The 17,216-nt window shown below is 38.3% G+C and overlaps 1 protein-coding gene across 2 annotated transcripts in view; it reads left to right on the top strand.

The window, feature by feature from the left end:
* Positions 1 to 15,756, top strand: part of LMLN (leishmanolysin like peptidase) — a 74,488-nt gene extending 58,732 nt beyond the window's left edge. For both annotated transcript variants that reach the window (XM_034659875.1, XM_002916766.4), the window contains 2 exons: positions 3,161 to 3,371; positions 11,904 to 15,756. In XM_034659875.1, the coding sequence (XP_034515766.1) occupies positions 3,161 to 3,371; positions 11,904 to 12,004 (312 nt within the window). In that variant the 3' untranslated portion in view covers positions 12,005 to 15,756. The remainder of the gene's footprint in view (positions 1 to 3,160; positions 3,372 to 11,903) is intronic.
* Positions 15,757 to 17,216: the final 1,460 nt, after the last annotated feature.

Here is a 17,216-nt window from a genome sequence, read left to right as displayed (position 1 = left end):
AATGGGGAGCCTGCTTCTCCCTCTCCCTCTGCCTGCTGCTCCCCCTGCTTGCGCTCTCTCTCTCTGTCAAATAAATAAATAAAATTTTAAAAAAATAAACTTATTAAGATACAGGCATTCTGTAACTTAGGAGCATCCAACTTAAAGAGTATTACATACTCTACTAATGGATATCAAAGAGGAAAGTGTGATCCTGAGAATTGAAAAATAAGAATTCTTTGTACCGTTTCAGCTGCAAGATCTAAATGGACTTCGGTAGCTGGCAATTTAATTATTACTTTTAAAATTATTTATAAAATTAACTTTTTTTGGTAACAGCTTTATTGAGATATAGTTCACATATCATCTAATTCATATAAACTTATCTTTGAAATCTTACAAAAGATAATTCAGAATAAGTACTTTTCAGCTATAATCTGACAGCTATAATCCTGCTACCATTTTCTGATAAATTCCATTGCAGATTTATATATTTATTAAATTCATAGTTTTGACCTGGTTGTAATCATAGTACAAAATTTTGTTTTAGTGCCTTCACTTAGTATGGAGCAAAACACCTTTTCCAAGTTTTTCCAGTAATAAAAATTACTATTCTTTTTGTTTGTTTGTTTTTTAAGTAAACTCTTCCCACAATGTGGGGCTTGAACTCACAAACCTGAAATCAAGAGTCACATGCTCTATTCACTGAGCCAGCCAGGTGCCCCAATAATTACTATTCTTTAAGACCATAAGACATTACATCTTTTTTTTTTTAAGATTTTATTTATTTATTTGACAGAGCACAAGCAGGGGGAGCAGCAGAGGGTGAGGGAGAAGCAGGCTGTCTGCCGAGCAGGGAGTCCGATGTGGGGCTTGATCCCAGGACCCTGGGATCATGACCTGAGCTGAAGGCTGACACTCAACCTGTTGACTGAGCCACCCAGGTGTCCCGACATTACATCTTTTTAAAGTATCATAATTAAGGAAGTCATTTCCTTGTTATATATTGAGTTTTTACTTTTCATGATAAAAATATTCTTTTATAAGCACATTTATGTAAGATGTAAGACGTAAATTGAAATAAATTCCCTTAAGTGAAAACACTATAGGGGATAAAGCTAGAACAGTGGCAACTATAATAGGAGGATGATCTCTTCAAATTATTTTATTTTATTATTATTTTTTTATGTATTAAGTAAGCTCTACACCCAACGTGGGAGCAGCAGGCAAAAGCAGAGGAAGAAGCAGACTCCCCACTGAGCAAGAAGCCTGACACAGGGCTCGATCCTAGGGCCCTGGGATCATGACCTGAGCCGAAGGCAGACGCCTAACCAACTGAGCACCTCGGCATCCCACTTTGTGTATTTCTTATACACAAGGACATCCCCCTACCTATATTAACTTAATGCTAGTCAGTTTAGTCAACTACCTCTACTAGATTGGGTTCTGGGCAACTTTTGGGTATTTCTAAAAATTACATTAACTTGCTAAGTAAAAATTTGCCACCATCAAACATATTCAGAATCACACGCTTGCTTTGAAGATAGGCCCAGGAGAGAAGTTCCAGAAATAATTTAAAGTAGCATAATTGAAATTAATGTGAGGTCTTTTTAGAAAACAACTTTGAGGGACGCCTGGGTGGCTCAGTCGGTTAAGTGTCTGCCTTCAGTTCAGGTCATGGATCCCAGGGTCCTGGGATTGAGTCCTGCCTCAGGCTTCTTGCTTCTCTCTCTGCCTGCTGCTCCCCCTACTTGTACGCTCTCTCTTCCACTCTCTCTCTCTGACAAATAAAATATTAAAAAAAAAAAAAACTTTGAAGAACACATATTTAAAATTTTTTAAAAGTTAGCTCTAGTAAGGGGCACCTGGGTGGTTCAATCAGTTAAGCGGCCAACTCTTGGTTTTGGCTCAGGTCATGATTTCATGGTCATGAGATTGAGACTTGCGTTGGGCTTCAGATTCTCTGTCCTTCCCCTTCTATCCCCACTCCCACTTGCACACCCCCCCAAATAAATAAATACAATCTTTTTTTTTCTAAGGTTTTATTTATTTATTTGATAGAGGGCACAAGATAGACAGAGTGGTAGGCAGAGGGAGAGGCAGGCTCCCTGCTGAGCAGAGGGCCTGATGAGGAACTTGATCCTAGGACCGTGGGATCATGACCTGAGCCAAAGGCAGACACTTAACCGACTGAGCCATGCAGGCACCCCAAATAAATAAAATCTTTTTTTTAAAAGTTAGCTTTGATGTGTTTGCTTTTTAAAATTGACTTTATTTGTTACTCCTTGTAGGTAAGGGGTGAATCCTACCTTTAAAGATGTTACCAGTCCATGTAAAATCACTAGGACCCTTTTTACACCTGAGCAGAGGATCTATGATAGTGAAAAAGAATAAAAAACTTTTACTATGTACATTTCTATGCTGTATTACTTTTTTTAACAATGAGCCTGTATTTTTGTAATTTAAAATAACTAATAAAAATTTGATATACAAAATTTGTGACTTGTGGAGAAAATGACATGAGTATGGCTCTTTGACAAAGGTTTAAGCTGAAGTATAATGAGGATACTATAATTACAGAAATGTTATTCTCTTTTTTAAGATTTTATTATTATTATTTTTAAAGTTTTATTTATTTAAATAATCTCTACACTGAACATGAGGCTTGAACTCAGGACCCTGAGATCAAGAGTTGCGTGCTATTCTGATTGAGACAGCCAGGTGCCCCTAAGATTTGATTTTTTAAAAATAATCTCTACACCCATTGTGGGGCTCAGACTCACAACCCCAAGATCAAGAATTGCATGCTCCACAGACTACACCAGCTAGGTGCCCCTACAGAAATGTAATTCTTGACAACTTGTCTTCAGGGTATATAAATCCAAATTATAGGTAAAGTTGTGTGTTGTATATTTAAAGCAAAGTGTCAGTGTCTTTCCTCAGATTTTTTTGAAAGTACTAAACTAAAAGTTTTAAGAACTATTACCACAGAGTGGAAATTCTTTAGAACCTGAATAATTTAGCTATCATTATATGAGATTAAAGATACGCCTATATCCCAAATTGTGTTTTATGGTCAGTATTTTTAGTAAATTCTGATATATTTAACTGTAGGTGAAAAAGGCTCATATATCCTATATGAGAATCTTATTGATCTGATTTTTTTTCTTCCTATTTGAAGGTTTCTTGTTCTTCTCAAGGTCTGACAGTTTGGGTTCAGAACACTTCGTATTTGTGTAGTCGAGCTGGGCAGGTCCTCCCTGTCAGTATTCAGATGAATGGCTGGATTCATGATGGTAACCTGCTCTGCCCATCATGTTGGGACTTCTGTGAGCTCTGTCCTCCAGAAACAGATCCTCCAGCTACTAACTTGACCCGAGCTCTACCACTGGGTGAGTAGTCTCTGTGGTTGGAGTAAAGACAAGGACTTTTCTTATATAATGTTGGAAATTCCATTCCAGGAAACTCTAAAACAGGTGGAGCATCTTCTCTTCTAATTGTAGTTTTATGGGAAAACCTTCTTCCCACCATTGTTAGAAATTGAAGGTGAGTAAACATGACACTTCCTTTTAGTAAGAGCAAGGATAAGGAGCCCTTCTAAAGGTTCTTTCTAAAGACCCTCCAATTTGGAAAAAAAAAAAAAATCAAGGTTACAAAAACTGAATATTCCAACCATTCATTTTGAAATTAAGTTTAAATAAAATTCTGTTCATTAAACACAAAAAGCAATTAAATGTATTTCAGTTATACAGGCATACCTCATTTTATTCTGCTTTACTTTATTGCACTTCACAGATAATGCATTTTTCACAAGTGGAAGGTTTGTGCCAACTGTGTCAGCAACTCTGCCAGAATCCCTTTTCCAACAGCATTGACTCAATTCATGTCTCTGTGTCACACTTTGAGAATTCTCACAGTATTTTAAACTTTTTAATTATTATTATATTTGTTATAGTGATCTATGATCAGTGATCTTTGATTTTACTATTATAATTTTGTTGTTTTGGGGCACCAGGAACCACACTCATTAGAAAGTGAACTTAACTGGTAATTGTGTGTGTTCTGACTGCTCCACCAACAATTCCCATTTCCCTCCATTTCCTTGGGCCTCCGTATTCCCTGAGACACAACAATACTGAAATTAGACCAATTAATAACTCTACCATGTCCTCTAAGTGTTCAAGTAAAAGGAAGAGTCACATATCTGTCACTTTAAATCAAAAGCTAGAAATGATTCAATTTAGTGAAGAAAGCATGTCAAAAACTAGTTGTGTCAGTTAGCCAAGTTGTAAATGCAAAGGAAAAGTTCTTGAAGGAAATGAAAAGTGATATTACAGTGAATACACGAATGATGGAAAAAAAAAAAGTGAAACATCCTAATTGCTGATATGGAGAAAGTCTGGGTGGTCTGGATAAATAGTGGAAGTGGCTACACTAAACAACAGATCTTCAATGTAGATGAAGCTTCCATTGGAAGAAGATGCCATCGAGGACATTCATAGCTAGAGAGGAGAAGTCAATGCCTGGCTTCAAAGCTTCCAAGGACCGGCTGGCTCTCTTGTTAGGGGTGAATGCAGCTGGTGACTTGAAGTTGAACCCAGTGCTGATTTACCATTCTGAAAATCTCAGGGCCCTTAAGATTTATACCAAATCTACCCTGCCTTTGCTCTGTAAGTAGAACAACAAAGCCTGGATGACAGCACATCTGTTTGCAGCATGGTTTTACTATTATAAGCCCAGTGCTGAGACTTACTTCTCAGAAAAAAATGATTCCTTTTAAAATAACTGCTCATTGTGAGTCCACCTGGTCATCCAAGAGCTACGATGGAAATGAACAATGAGATTGATGTTGTTTTCATACCTGCTAATATAGCATCCATTCTGCAGCCCACAGATCAAGGGGTAATTTTGACTTTTGAGTCTTATTATTTAAGAAATATATTTTATAAGGCTATAGCTGCCATAAATAGTGACTCCTCTGATGGATTAGAGCAAAGTAAATTGAAAACCTTCTCACAAGGATTCACCATTCTAGATATCATTAAGAACATTCCTGTTCCAGGTGCTTGGGTGGCTCAGTCGATTAAGCATATGCGTTCAGCTCAGGTCATGATCTCAGGGTCCTGGGATCGAGCCCCGCTTCCGGCTCGCTGCTCAGTGGGGAGTCTGCTTCTCCCTCTGCCTGCTGCTCCCCTTGCTTGTGTTCTCTCTCTCTCTCTGGCAAATAAATAAGTAAATAAAATCTTAAAAAAAAAAAAAGATGAACATATGTGTTTCATGGGAAGAAGTCAAAATACCCACATTCACAGGAGTTTAGAAGAAGTTGATTCCACCCTCATGGATGACTTCAGGGGCCCAAGACTCCAGGGGAGGAAGTAAGTGCTGGTGTGGGGGGAATTGGCAAGAGAACTAGAATTAGAAGTAGAGCCTGAAGATGTAACTGGATTGCTGCCATCTCTTGATAAAACTTGAATGGATGAGGAGTTGCTTCTTATGGGTGAGCAAAGAAGGTGGTTTCTTGAGATGGAAACTACTCCTGGTGCAGATGCTGCGAAGACTGTTGAAAGGACAACAAAGGATGTACGGTATGACATAAACTTAGTTGATAAAGCATCAGTGGGGTTTTGACTCCAATTTTGACTCCAAAATTGACTCCAATTTTGAAAGAAGTTCTGTGGGTAAAATGCTATCAAACAGCATCCCATGCTACAGAGAAATCGTTTGTGAGAGGAAGAGTCAATCAATGTGACAGGATTCATTGTTGTCTTATTTTAAGAAATTTCCACAGCCATCCTGATCTTCAACAGCCACCACCCTAATCAGTCAGCAGCCACCAACATCAAGGCAAGACCCTCCACCAGCAAAAAAGATGATAACTTGCAGAAAGTTCAGATGATGGTTAGCATTTTTGAACAACAAAGTACTTTTAAATTAAGGTCTGTACATTTTTTTAGACATAAGCTATTGCACACTTAATAGACTGCAGTACAGCGTAAACACAACTTTTAAAGGCACCAGGAAACAAAAAAAGTCATTTGACTTGCTTTATTGCAATACTTGCCTAATTGTGACGGTCTGGAACCGAATCCGCGATATCTCCGAGGTATTCCTGTGTTATGAGTAGGTGAGGTAAAAAAAAGGGAAAGACACTGGAAAAGGTGTTTAAAGAAGGCATTGACATACCCACAAAGAAGAGAAGAGTGCAAGGACACACAAATACGCACAAAGCGAGATAGAAAGACAGGTTAGTAGAGACAAAGTGGTTTTCACGGAGCTGCATTTTTCTCATTCTGATAGACTCCAAAGAGTAAAATTTGGAACAACAGAACAAAGTCGTAGGGAGAGAGATTCCAGTTAAATCCTTCTGATCCTTAGTCCCAGAGAGGAATGGAAGGAACTGCCTTGAGAAAAATCCATCTCCCATTACTGAAGATGGGTAGACTGAGACTGAGGACCCATTTCTGAGAGTTATAAAAGCAGAATTCATGAATTCTCAAAGCTCTGACCTGAGGTCTATGAGATTTTAATTAAATTACCTTTGTGATTTTATGGCAGTTTGACATTTTAGAATATGAATAATAAAGATCTTATGCACTGTTTCATTTTTTCAGTTGGAGGTATTTTTTAAATGGAACTGTGTAGCCCTTTGCCTGTTCCATGGTCTGGTTGAAAATGGAGGGCTGCATTCATTTATACTTCAGAGTTTCTCCACCTCTGAGGTTTAGTTTCCTTTCTTTCCCAAATCCTGGGGGCTTTCTGCAAATATGAACTGTTAGGTAGAGTGTGAGTTTTAGAAGACTGGTACTTATTGGGGTGCCTGGGACCACCTCCAGGTTTGGTGATTCTCTAGGACTCACAGGACTCAACCTGTAGTTGTACTTATAGCTAAGATTTGTTAAAGTGAAGAGATAACAAAGCAGAATCAGCAAAGAGAAAGGGGGCAATAGGGTGAAGTCTGGTGGAAACCTTTTCTCAGACAGCAGCTAAACCATCCTTTCAAGCACGACTTTCAAAGGATGGCAGTCTCAGACCTGCTATGTTAACTTTTTTCTGAACAGAACTTCAGGGAGTCAGACGTATTTTGCAGTTACAATAGTAATGACACAATGAATTGTTTGAAATGATGTAAGATCTTAGGTCCTGGGGTGCCTGGGTGTCTCAGTTGGTTAGGCGTCTGCCTTTGGCTCAGGTAGTAATCCCAGGGTCCTGGGATCGAGTCCCATATGGGGCTCCCCACTCAGTGGGGAGTCTGCTTCTCCTTTTCCCTCTGCCCCTCCCCCCAGCTTATTCTCTCTCTCTCTCTCTTTCTCTCTCTCTCTCAAATAAATAAAGTCTTTTAAAAGAAAGAGATCTTAGGGACACCTGGGTGGTTCAGTCAGTTAAGCATCTGCCTTCAGCTCAGGTAGTGATCTCATGGTCCTGGAATCGAGTCCCACGTCGGGCTCCTTGCTCAGCAGGGAGCGTGCTTCTCCCTTTGCCTGCCGCTCCCCTGCTTCTGCTCTCTCTCTCTGACAAATAAATAAAATCTTAAAAAAAAAAAGGTCTTAGGTCCTTTGGTGTGGTAAATAGTACAAGTAGTGTTAAATACTCTTAGTTAACTTTTACTTTTAATATGAAGCTAGTAGGATGATTTAATTTTGTTGTTACTGTTAAATTGCTTTGGCTAGAATAAGAGGGCTTCTGAGCCACAAGTTAGGTGGTTCTGATGGAGTTCCCATCCTCAGGCCTAATCTCAGTTAGCTATAACAGTCTGTCACCATTTCATTGTCCCCGATGTGAGCAAGGATTGAACCATTGGCAGAGTTGATAGTTATTCCAGCTGGTTCATGGGTAAGAATCTTAGGAGTATAGTAGAAGAATGTCTAGGAATGAAAGAAAATCCAAACCAGGTCAAGGGGCTATGAGATGATTATTTCCTGTCCTTGGAGCATGACAAAGACAAGTGAGTCTATTAAAAGGAGGTGGGGGGTAGAGATTGCAAATCACCTGCCCCTTCCACCTGCACAGTCTGCACCTTGGACTCTGCTTATCCTACCCCTTCTCTATCAGTCACCCTTCTGAAATGGTGTTGCTATAATGTGATTGATTTCTCTGTTAACTTGCCCATTTCTATGAGGAAGCATGCTCAAAAGAGCGTTGCAAGCACCAAATCGCTACTACAATTTTGAAAAATACGTAAATATTACAAGAATAGATACATTTTAGGCATTGCTTTTTAAATATACACATTACTGTTGAAATTCTAAAATATCCTGACTTAACCATATTGTCAATGTGTTCACTGAGCATATTGAGCCTTTATTGAAAATTTATTGAACTGTGTGCCAGAAGCCATGACAAATGTTTCTTTCAGGTAAATAGTTTGTTTCTGTTTAATACTTTTTTATGTCCCACTAAACTTGTAAAAATATTATGATGCTTTAAATGTACTTGTGTGAGAAATACTTAATTAGAATTAATCTATAATGAACCTTATTAAACAAATGACCACCCCTTATCTGTCTTAGGAAAGTATTTTTTTAGGTTTTTAAACATGCCTGTAAAACATTAAAAATGCTAATATTCTGGAGAAAGTGTAAAAGATATTCTCCCTAAATTCTTCTGATTTTTGTTGTTGCTCTTAGGTGTTAGTTCGCATAGTCTTTTCTTTTCTTTTCTTTTCTTTTCTTTTCTTTTCTTTTCTTTTCTTTTATTTTTTTTTTTAAAGATTTTATTTATTTATTAGAGAGAGAGAGACAGCCAGTGAGAGAGGGAACACAAGCAGGGGGAGTGGGAGAGGAAGAAGCAGGCTCCCAGCGGAGGAGCCTGATGTGGGGCTCTATCCCATAATGCCGGGATCACGCCCTGAGCCAAAGGCAGACGCTTAAGGACGAGCCACCCAGGGGCCCCTAACCTTTTCTTATATTTGTAATTTCTTTTAGAATGTAAAACTCTGGGGGTGCCTGGTGGCTCAGTCAGTTAAGTGTCTGCCTTGGGCTCAGGTCATGATCTTGGGGTCCTGGGATGGAGCCCCTGCATTGGGCTCCCTGCTCAGCGGGGAGCCTGCTTCTCTCTCTGCCTACCCCTCCCCCTGCTCGTGCTCTCCCCTCCCCTTCTCCTTCTTGCTCTCTCTCTCAAATGGGTGGGTAAAATCTTTAAAAAAAAAAAAGAATATAAAACTCTGACTCTTTTCTCCTTTTTTCTAGTTGTCACTTCTAAATGCTAGAGTGTGATTAGATAGTTGCTCTATATTGCCTATAATAGTTTCCATTAGTGACTATGAAAGATTTATTTCTGAATTCTTTCAAGTCTCTTCAGATTGTGAGGGTTGTTTTTGTTTCCATTTATTGAATGCTAGTCACGTTGCCAAGTGCTTTATGTCCATATCATTGCATTTAACCATCACAAAACCTAATGAGGTAGGAATTATTGTTTTACACATGAGAAAACTAAGGTATAAAGAGATTTAGTAATGTATTATCCATGAACTAATAAATAATGATGTTCGGATAAAAACCCAGATCTTATTGTCTCTAATTCATTTTGAAACCCTCTTTTTGAATCTTTTCATTTTAATTAGTACTAGCACTAAAAGTGCAATGTTTTTGAAGAACAGATGTTCCAGAACTGCCATTAATGTTTTAATTGCTTGTTAAAATTTAGTACCAACAGTAGATAAACAGTGCCTACTTCTCCTGTTTCCTTTGGGCTGAATTAAAAATCAGGAGATAAAGGGATATGCCTATGTTATTAGGCACTCCAGGGTCTATTCCTTAATGCAGCCCAGACCACTCTGCAACAACTCTAGGTTGATGGAAATGTTCCATAGTTTTCACTGTCCAGTACAATAGTCATTAGTCACATATGACTGTTGAACATGTAAAATGTGGTTAATGTGAGAAACTATTTTATTTTAATTAATTTAGATTTAAATAGCACATATAGCTATGGCTGCCATATTAGATAGTGCAGTTCTAGGTCAGAAGTTCTCAAACTTTAGCATACATCAGAATCATGTTAAAATCCAGAGTTTCAGGTTCAAAGGATATGGGTTGGAGCCTGAGAATTTGCATTTTTAACAAGTTCCCAGGTGATGCTGATATTTTTGACACAAGGACTACACTTTGAGAAGAACCATTCTTAGCTAAGTGGGATTGTTTTTTTAAGATTTAATGAATACCAGCATGATTCCATTGTGGAAGAATAGATGTTCCCCGTGGTTTACCTGGCTTACAGGCAGTAAAATAATTTTTTTTAAATACTTGTTCCACACTGCATAGTGCTCAAAAGTGCAAGATGCAGTGCCTTGACATTATCATTCTATTCATTCTATAGCTGAAGATCAGTCCTATTTAAGCAAGTCAGATTTGAAGACTTGGTTGGTTTTTTATTGATCAAGATACTTGAAAGGACAACTTATTCTAAAATAAAGTCAGGTTGGGGCGCCTGGGTGGCTCAGTCGTTGGGCGTCTGCCTTCGGCTCAGGGCGTGATCCCAGCGTTCTGGGATCGAGCCCCCGCGTCAGGCTCCCGCTGGGAGCCTGCTTCTTCCTCTCCCACTCCCCCTGCTTGTGTTCCCTCTCTCGCTGGCTGTCTTTCTCTCTCAAATGAATAAATAAAATCTTTTAAAATAAATAAATAAATAAATAAATAAAATAAAGTCAGGTTGACCTGGTCTCTTGACTGCAATAAAAATGTTTTCCATTCTGAGAATTGTTTTGGGAAGTCATTTTAGCCTGGAGAACCACTCATGGCTAAATTAAAACATATTCTTAGTGCTCAAAGCCCATAGAATCTTCTGCCATTTCTTTCTCTTTCTTTCTTTCTTTCTTTCTTTCTTTCTTTCTTTCTTTCTTTCTTTCTTTCAAGATTTTATTCATTTGAGAGAGAGAGCACAAGTAGGGGAAGTGGCAGGGAGAGGGAGAAGCAGACTCCCCACAGAGCAGGGAGCCCAATGCAGGACTCGATCCCAGGACCCTGGCATCATGACCTGAGCTGAAGGCAGATGCTCAACCGACTGAGCCACCCAGGCACCCCTCTTCTGCCATTTCCATATCAGCCTGGGATACTATGGATAGATGGGTAGATATTTAGAGATCAGGGACCATATGTCCTGGTTTACCTGGGACAGTCCATGTACCTGTGGTCTTGGTATAATTATTAATAGCATTCCCTGTGTGTTAATCAGAACAATTTAGTTGATCTAAGCAAATTCTATTCCATGCTTCATAAAGCAGGCAGTCTCCTTCTCAAGAGTACAGAGAATTGCAAAGTAAGGGAAAAGGACTGCAAGCAGGAAACAAGGAAGAAGTACTCAGGTTAAGTTGATTTGCTGGGGTGGCATATCTGACCTTATTTAGAAAGATGAAGGGAAAAGGAAATAAGTGCAGGTCCCAGAGTTAGCTTGGCAGTTGAAGATTAGCTTACTAGTTATACTGTGTTTCTGATCAAGTGGAGGGACACAAAAGTTATCTAAGTTTCAGTTTGCTGACACAGCACCACAGGCACGAGTGGCTCCATCTTGGGAAATTTATTGCAACACTTGTCTCAAAATGCCCTGATTTGGGATGATGAATTATAGGGTCACCCTACTTAGAAGGGACAAGAAAGAATAGAGGAAGAAGGTCCTGCATCCCATGTCAGAATAGCAAGATATTAATTTACTTTCCTGTGTAGCACCTTGAGCTTTGTCAGGATACTTCCTGAAGACACTTCTTTCTTTTGGGGTGCTGCTTTTAACCTTGATATGGTGGGTACATCATCTGCATAAAATATTTTGTTCTGTTTCCATAAATGTATAAAAAATGACTTTGCGTATCTAGGTTTCAAGAAGTTATTCTTGATTCTACCTTTTAATAGTCACCTGTACTCATCTGTCAATTTTTAGTTGGTATGATTTATTCCAAAAATGTCTCCAGAAAATCAATTTCTTGTTTTCAACCCTAGATCTCTGTTCCCGTTCCTCTAGCCTGGTGGTCACCCTCTGGCTTCTGCTAGGCAATCTATTTCCTCTGTTGGCTGGATTTCTTCTTTGTGTGTGGCACTAGGAATGGAAAAGTGGATTCTCAAGACATTCCTTTGTGTCACGTTCATCTGAACAAAGCACAAAACCTGGGAGAGTGCCAGCCTAGGCAGATGGCAGAAGTGGCGTTCCTGACTTTGGCTTGGAAGCATTGACCACAGTCAAATCTTGAAGCAGAACTTCACAACAGTCACTGTTTAGCAGTGCTACCGCCTCAGAGCTTGGAGGAGGAGCAGGAATTCTAAATCACACGTCTTCATTTGTCAGGATATCTAACCTGCCTGAAGTTTGCCTTTGGAAATGGGATAATTGGTGAAATTTTCAGAGTAATTACATACCCCAGCATTTCATTAACCTAAAATGATGGGAAAGCTCATCAATACTGCAGTAATTTAAAAAACGGTTATTACAAGATTATGAATTGTGGATCCTGTTCTCAAAAGTATTAATTGTCCTTTGACTTACAGGAAGTAATTGAATTGGGTTTCTACATCACTGTTACACCTATGTTGAATTTAATGACTGTGCATGATACACTTAAATCATTGTTCTCATTGTTCTAAAAGGCTTTTTTTTTTTAATTATGTTTTGCTAAATCTATGATTTAACCGTGCTTGCCTTTTTTAAACCAGCCGTGTGGCAGTTTGCTATTGAACCTTCACAGGTTGGTAACCCTCCCAGTCTTATTCTCCAGTAGTTTAATCATGACTTGAAAAACTGTGGGAGCAGAGAAAGAAAAATACTCTGCCCTGTAAAAAAAATTGAGGACATGCAAACAGAAGAAAACATAACTCTTATGTTTTTCAGATAATAATTATGATAACCATAATCCAACAAAAATAGAACCATTCCTTTTTGACCAATGAAGATAAAAAGAAATATGGTACTGCGCATAGAGAGATAGGCAGTTATTTTCAAGTGGACTAAGAAATTGTTACAGAAGAATTTCTACTATCTGAAAATTATATATAAGAAGAAAAATACAAGTCAAGGTGGTCTGAGTTGTTTACTAATAGCAAAGTGTAGGTGTGGTGTAGGGCCAATTCAGTAGCCACTGAGCCACAACATAAGGCTCAGTCCACAGAAGTCAGAAAATTGCCTGTGCTTTAAAAGGAGGTGATGTTCTTGACTTGATGTGATTTCTGCCCAGTACTCTGAATGTCAAAGTGAAGAAGTTCAATGAAGTGCAGGTAAATGGCAGGAGTAACTATGACTTTCTTAAGGTAGTCAAATGCCTGGTCATCTAATTAGTAATGCACATGAATGGATGAAGGAGATTCCCACTGTCCCTACCTACTATCCAGAGAAACCACAGACAAGGGAATGGGTTTGGCAAACAAAAAACAAAAACAAACCATAAAAGGAGGTGATGTTTTTTGCTTCCTGTTTTTGACACTCCTCTGTTACCATGTAGATTGTCATCCTCAGAAGCAATTCCACTCTGGTACTAGAGCTTACCACCCCCTCTTAGTAATCCCAATTTGAAATTTTTTAATGATGAGTAATGCCCAGTTGTTCTCTCTAAAACTAATGAAGGCCTGCGGCGTTATAAACATAACTCCTGGACAAGATTTTTTTCATTCACTCATTCATTTATTCATTCATTCATTGGCCTTTTAATTCAGCACTCCATTTAAGAGATTGTGCTAAGTGAGCAAGCAGTATGGTTACCGAAAAGTAATTCCAACTGACTATTTGGTATTGGAGCCAAACTGCAAACCCAGCATAGAGGAAAGTCATCTTTTTCTAATGCATAAATTCTAAATATGTGTTTGCATGCAGTTTTAAATTGGAGGTATTTGTCATTGTAAAAAAAAAAAAGCTGGGGGTCTCTAGCATAGCCGACTTCAGCTAAAGAGAAATTAATAGTAATGGTGTCAGGCCTGTCCCCAGTTTTCTGCCTTTGTCACACATTACTTTAGAGGTCAGAGAAAAGTATAGAGTATATTTTTAAAGAAAATTATAAAACTCTAAATTATATAGCAATTGTGATTATAAATCATCCTGCAAAGTTGTATAAAGAATTTCACCAAAAATATGATGGATAATATATTCGAGATTCACAGGGGTAGGCTCAATTATATTTTGACTGTTGTGCAGTAACGCCATTTAGGTAGTATTGTTTCCGAGCATGGTGCTTTTTATACTTGAAATATATTTTTGCTTTATTTTTTATTGATATAATTATATTTGCACTAATGACTTTCTGGAGAAAATATTATAGATGACATTTTTTCTATATATATTTATTAAGCTTGGAATCTGATACCCTAGTGTTTTCTCTGCACAAATAAGGAACTTGATAAGGTATGAGGCTAAGAAATCTTGAGTTTCTGAGGGTAACTAATGCTCTGGTGTCTTCCTTCCTCTTCAACAAGTGTTGAGAGTGGTTGCTTATCGCTGATTCTTCCTAGTGTACTCTGTGGAGACTTAGAACGCCACTGTACCTGTAAGAAATGTTAAGAGGAACATTTGAGTCACTTAGAATATGACCATATTCTAAAAACAGACTTAAACTCTGAGATTTCAGTGCAGAATTAGTGGGATAGAACTCAGCTTTGAACTGAAGAATTCGGAATGGCCTAAATGTTGGTATCCTGTGGCAGGATGCCTTTTCTGTTAACAAAAGCAGTTCACTGAGAAGACTAGCAGACTGCAGCCGTGGTGGAAGTGAGGTGGGGCACGGAAGGAGAATGAGGAGGAGCTGATTTGGGGACAGTAGATTGGAGTCTTTCTGACTCAAAAAGTGTGGAGTGCACATAAAAACGGACTAGACTACCTCAGTTTTCAGTTCAGATTTAGGTTCATTTTGATAGTATTAAGGTCCCAGTTGTCAAAAATAACAACTGAATTTGTCTCTCAGGTTTTCATGAACAGAATTTACAGGAAGGCAGCAGAAGCCATGTCAACAGACTTGAGCTGACAGCTTTAAAGAAACTGGGAAGCAGTTAGGGTAGTCTTAAGGTAGGCCTCTCTAATATTCCCCTGAAGAACATCTTTTTCCCTTACTTATTTCTTAAGGATATTTATTTTTGTTAAGACCAAATAGGCGTTCTTAAAACGTTATAAATTATGCTTGAAATTAGTTTCAGCCTAGTATGTTGGCTTAGAGTTTATCAGTATTTGAAGATGAAACATAAATTAATGAAGTTTAAATGGCTTTAGGAAGATACATAAATAAACACATCTGAGTATTCCATAAAATTTTATCAATATTCTCCTCAATATTAGAAGACCAACTGTAAAATGACTAGCTGCTTTCTCAGATTCTTTTAGCTCTAATATTCTATGACTAGCGCTCATCCAGACTCGGTAGGTCACTGCTGGCTCTGATCTGCGTCCTGGAGTATGCCAGCTTTCACGTCATGGTCATTATAGTGTCTTGTGCTCAGTGTCGTAGCGCTGTCCATGTCCTTGGACACTGAATGGAGAGAGAAGAGCCATCTCTGAGGGCATTTGAGCTGTCCTGGTAAAGGAGGTGGACTTTAGTCATAGCCCCACAGATCCATTTCGCCCTGGAGGACGAATATATTTTAATGAAGTCTGTACTAATTCTGAAGAAAGAACTTACCTGAATGGATGACGTCTTTTTTTTTTTTTTTTTTTTTTTAACATTCAGTCAGGATAAGGAAGGAAGTGATGAATTATTTTCTTTTATGTTTACATTTTTGGTAAATAGAAAATTTAAGAACTAATCTTTATTTGTGTTATTGAACTTCAAGTGTAATGTATTCCTTAGTTAAAAAAACCTCCAACTTTAATAAAAATGTAAACTAATCTGTATCTTGTCTTTACTTATCATCAGTTTTTAAAACCTGGATGAAGAACACAAGCCATGTGCATTGTTTGGGGAACACAAGGTGTTAATTGTGAAATAATTCAATTTCTACTTTAACTGGACTAGAATTGTCCTACTTAAAGAATGGGGACAGGTCTTTTGTAAAACCATAGGGAGTAGCCCTCCTCAAAGAGTTATGTAGGAAAGAGAGCAGTCAAAAACAATTCAGGGCAAGCTCCTCTGGCTGCAGATTATCCCAGTCCCTTTTGTTTTACGCTGTGGGCCACGAGTCTCATTGCATGAGCACCTGGCACAGTCATGTACCACACTCTGTGCAGTAGCAGCAAGTAGACAGTGGCTGTAGTCTTGTGGTGTGAGTTCTCTTCATAACCTGAGTGTAGTTTGAGAAAGGATATCCTGGACATGCCATCACCATGTGCCCTTGGAGACATTCTGCCCTGTGGCATGGACCCAAGCACTTTGTGACCTAATTGCTGAGCTGAGATCTTTGTGGGAAATTTTAATAATAATATTTAGATTTTTAAAGGTTTAAATATTTCATAAAAGTAGCTGAAACTATATGTAATTACTTCAGGTAATTGAATTAAGCCAATATTAATTGCATAGCATACTGAAGATGAAGCTGTCTTACAATAAACATATATAACACTGTTTTCCTTTGGGTATGTTCATCAAATATAGTTTATTTAGTAGGCCGTATTCATAAGCTGTCTTTTGTCTACAACCACTCTGATAGATTTGCCTAATTGGAGGGGTTTAAGTCAGCTTAGTTAAGTGTTTGCCCAGAAGTTCATTCTTTAACGTTTAAATTAAATTGGACATATTTGGAGATGGTAGTCCAAATATGTGCTCTGATGTTCCAGTAGATAGCCACTGTTTCCATTCTATATAGAAATGGGGTTTTTTTTCTGCCTATAGACATTAATATATCTTAGGTTCAATGCCACTTTAACACTCAGTGCCACTAATAGTTTTTTCAATTTGGAAACGTGACTCAACAACTTTCTGACATTATAACATTTGGAAATACTCAAATCACAGTACCTGAACACTTCCTGGCTTCCTCTTGCTCATCCCATTAGGTTTCGTAGTGACATTTCAAGAAAGCTACAATCAACTTGGAGATTTTCACATGCGTTCACGCATATGGTGGTTCTTGAATGTGTATACAGTGAAGGTTTTGATGTATTTGACCGAGGTCATGAAAATTTAATGTAAGTGAGATAACCACGAAGAATAGAGTTTACTCTATTGTCACACACCTCAGCACAGTTTGCCACCCCAGTCTCCAGAGTCTTAAACAGATTATGCCACTATACTAAAGTGATTTGGGGGGCGCCCTGGGTAGCTCAGTCAGTTAAGCATCCGACTGTTTTCCTTTTTTTAATTTTAATTTTTTTTTAAGTAGGCTTCACACCCAGCATGGAGCCCAAGATAG

The sequence above is a fragment of the Ailuropoda melanoleuca genome, chromosome 1 (genome assembly GCF_002007445.2).
Source record: "Ailuropoda melanoleuca isolate Jingjing chromosome 1, ASM200744v2, whole genome shotgun sequence".
In the NCBI taxonomy this organism is placed as follows: Eukaryota; Metazoa; Chordata; class Mammalia; order Carnivora; family Ursidae; genus Ailuropoda; species Ailuropoda melanoleuca.
Note: the sequence above shows the minus strand (reverse complement) of the source record. Positions and strands in the feature narration are given on the sequence as shown.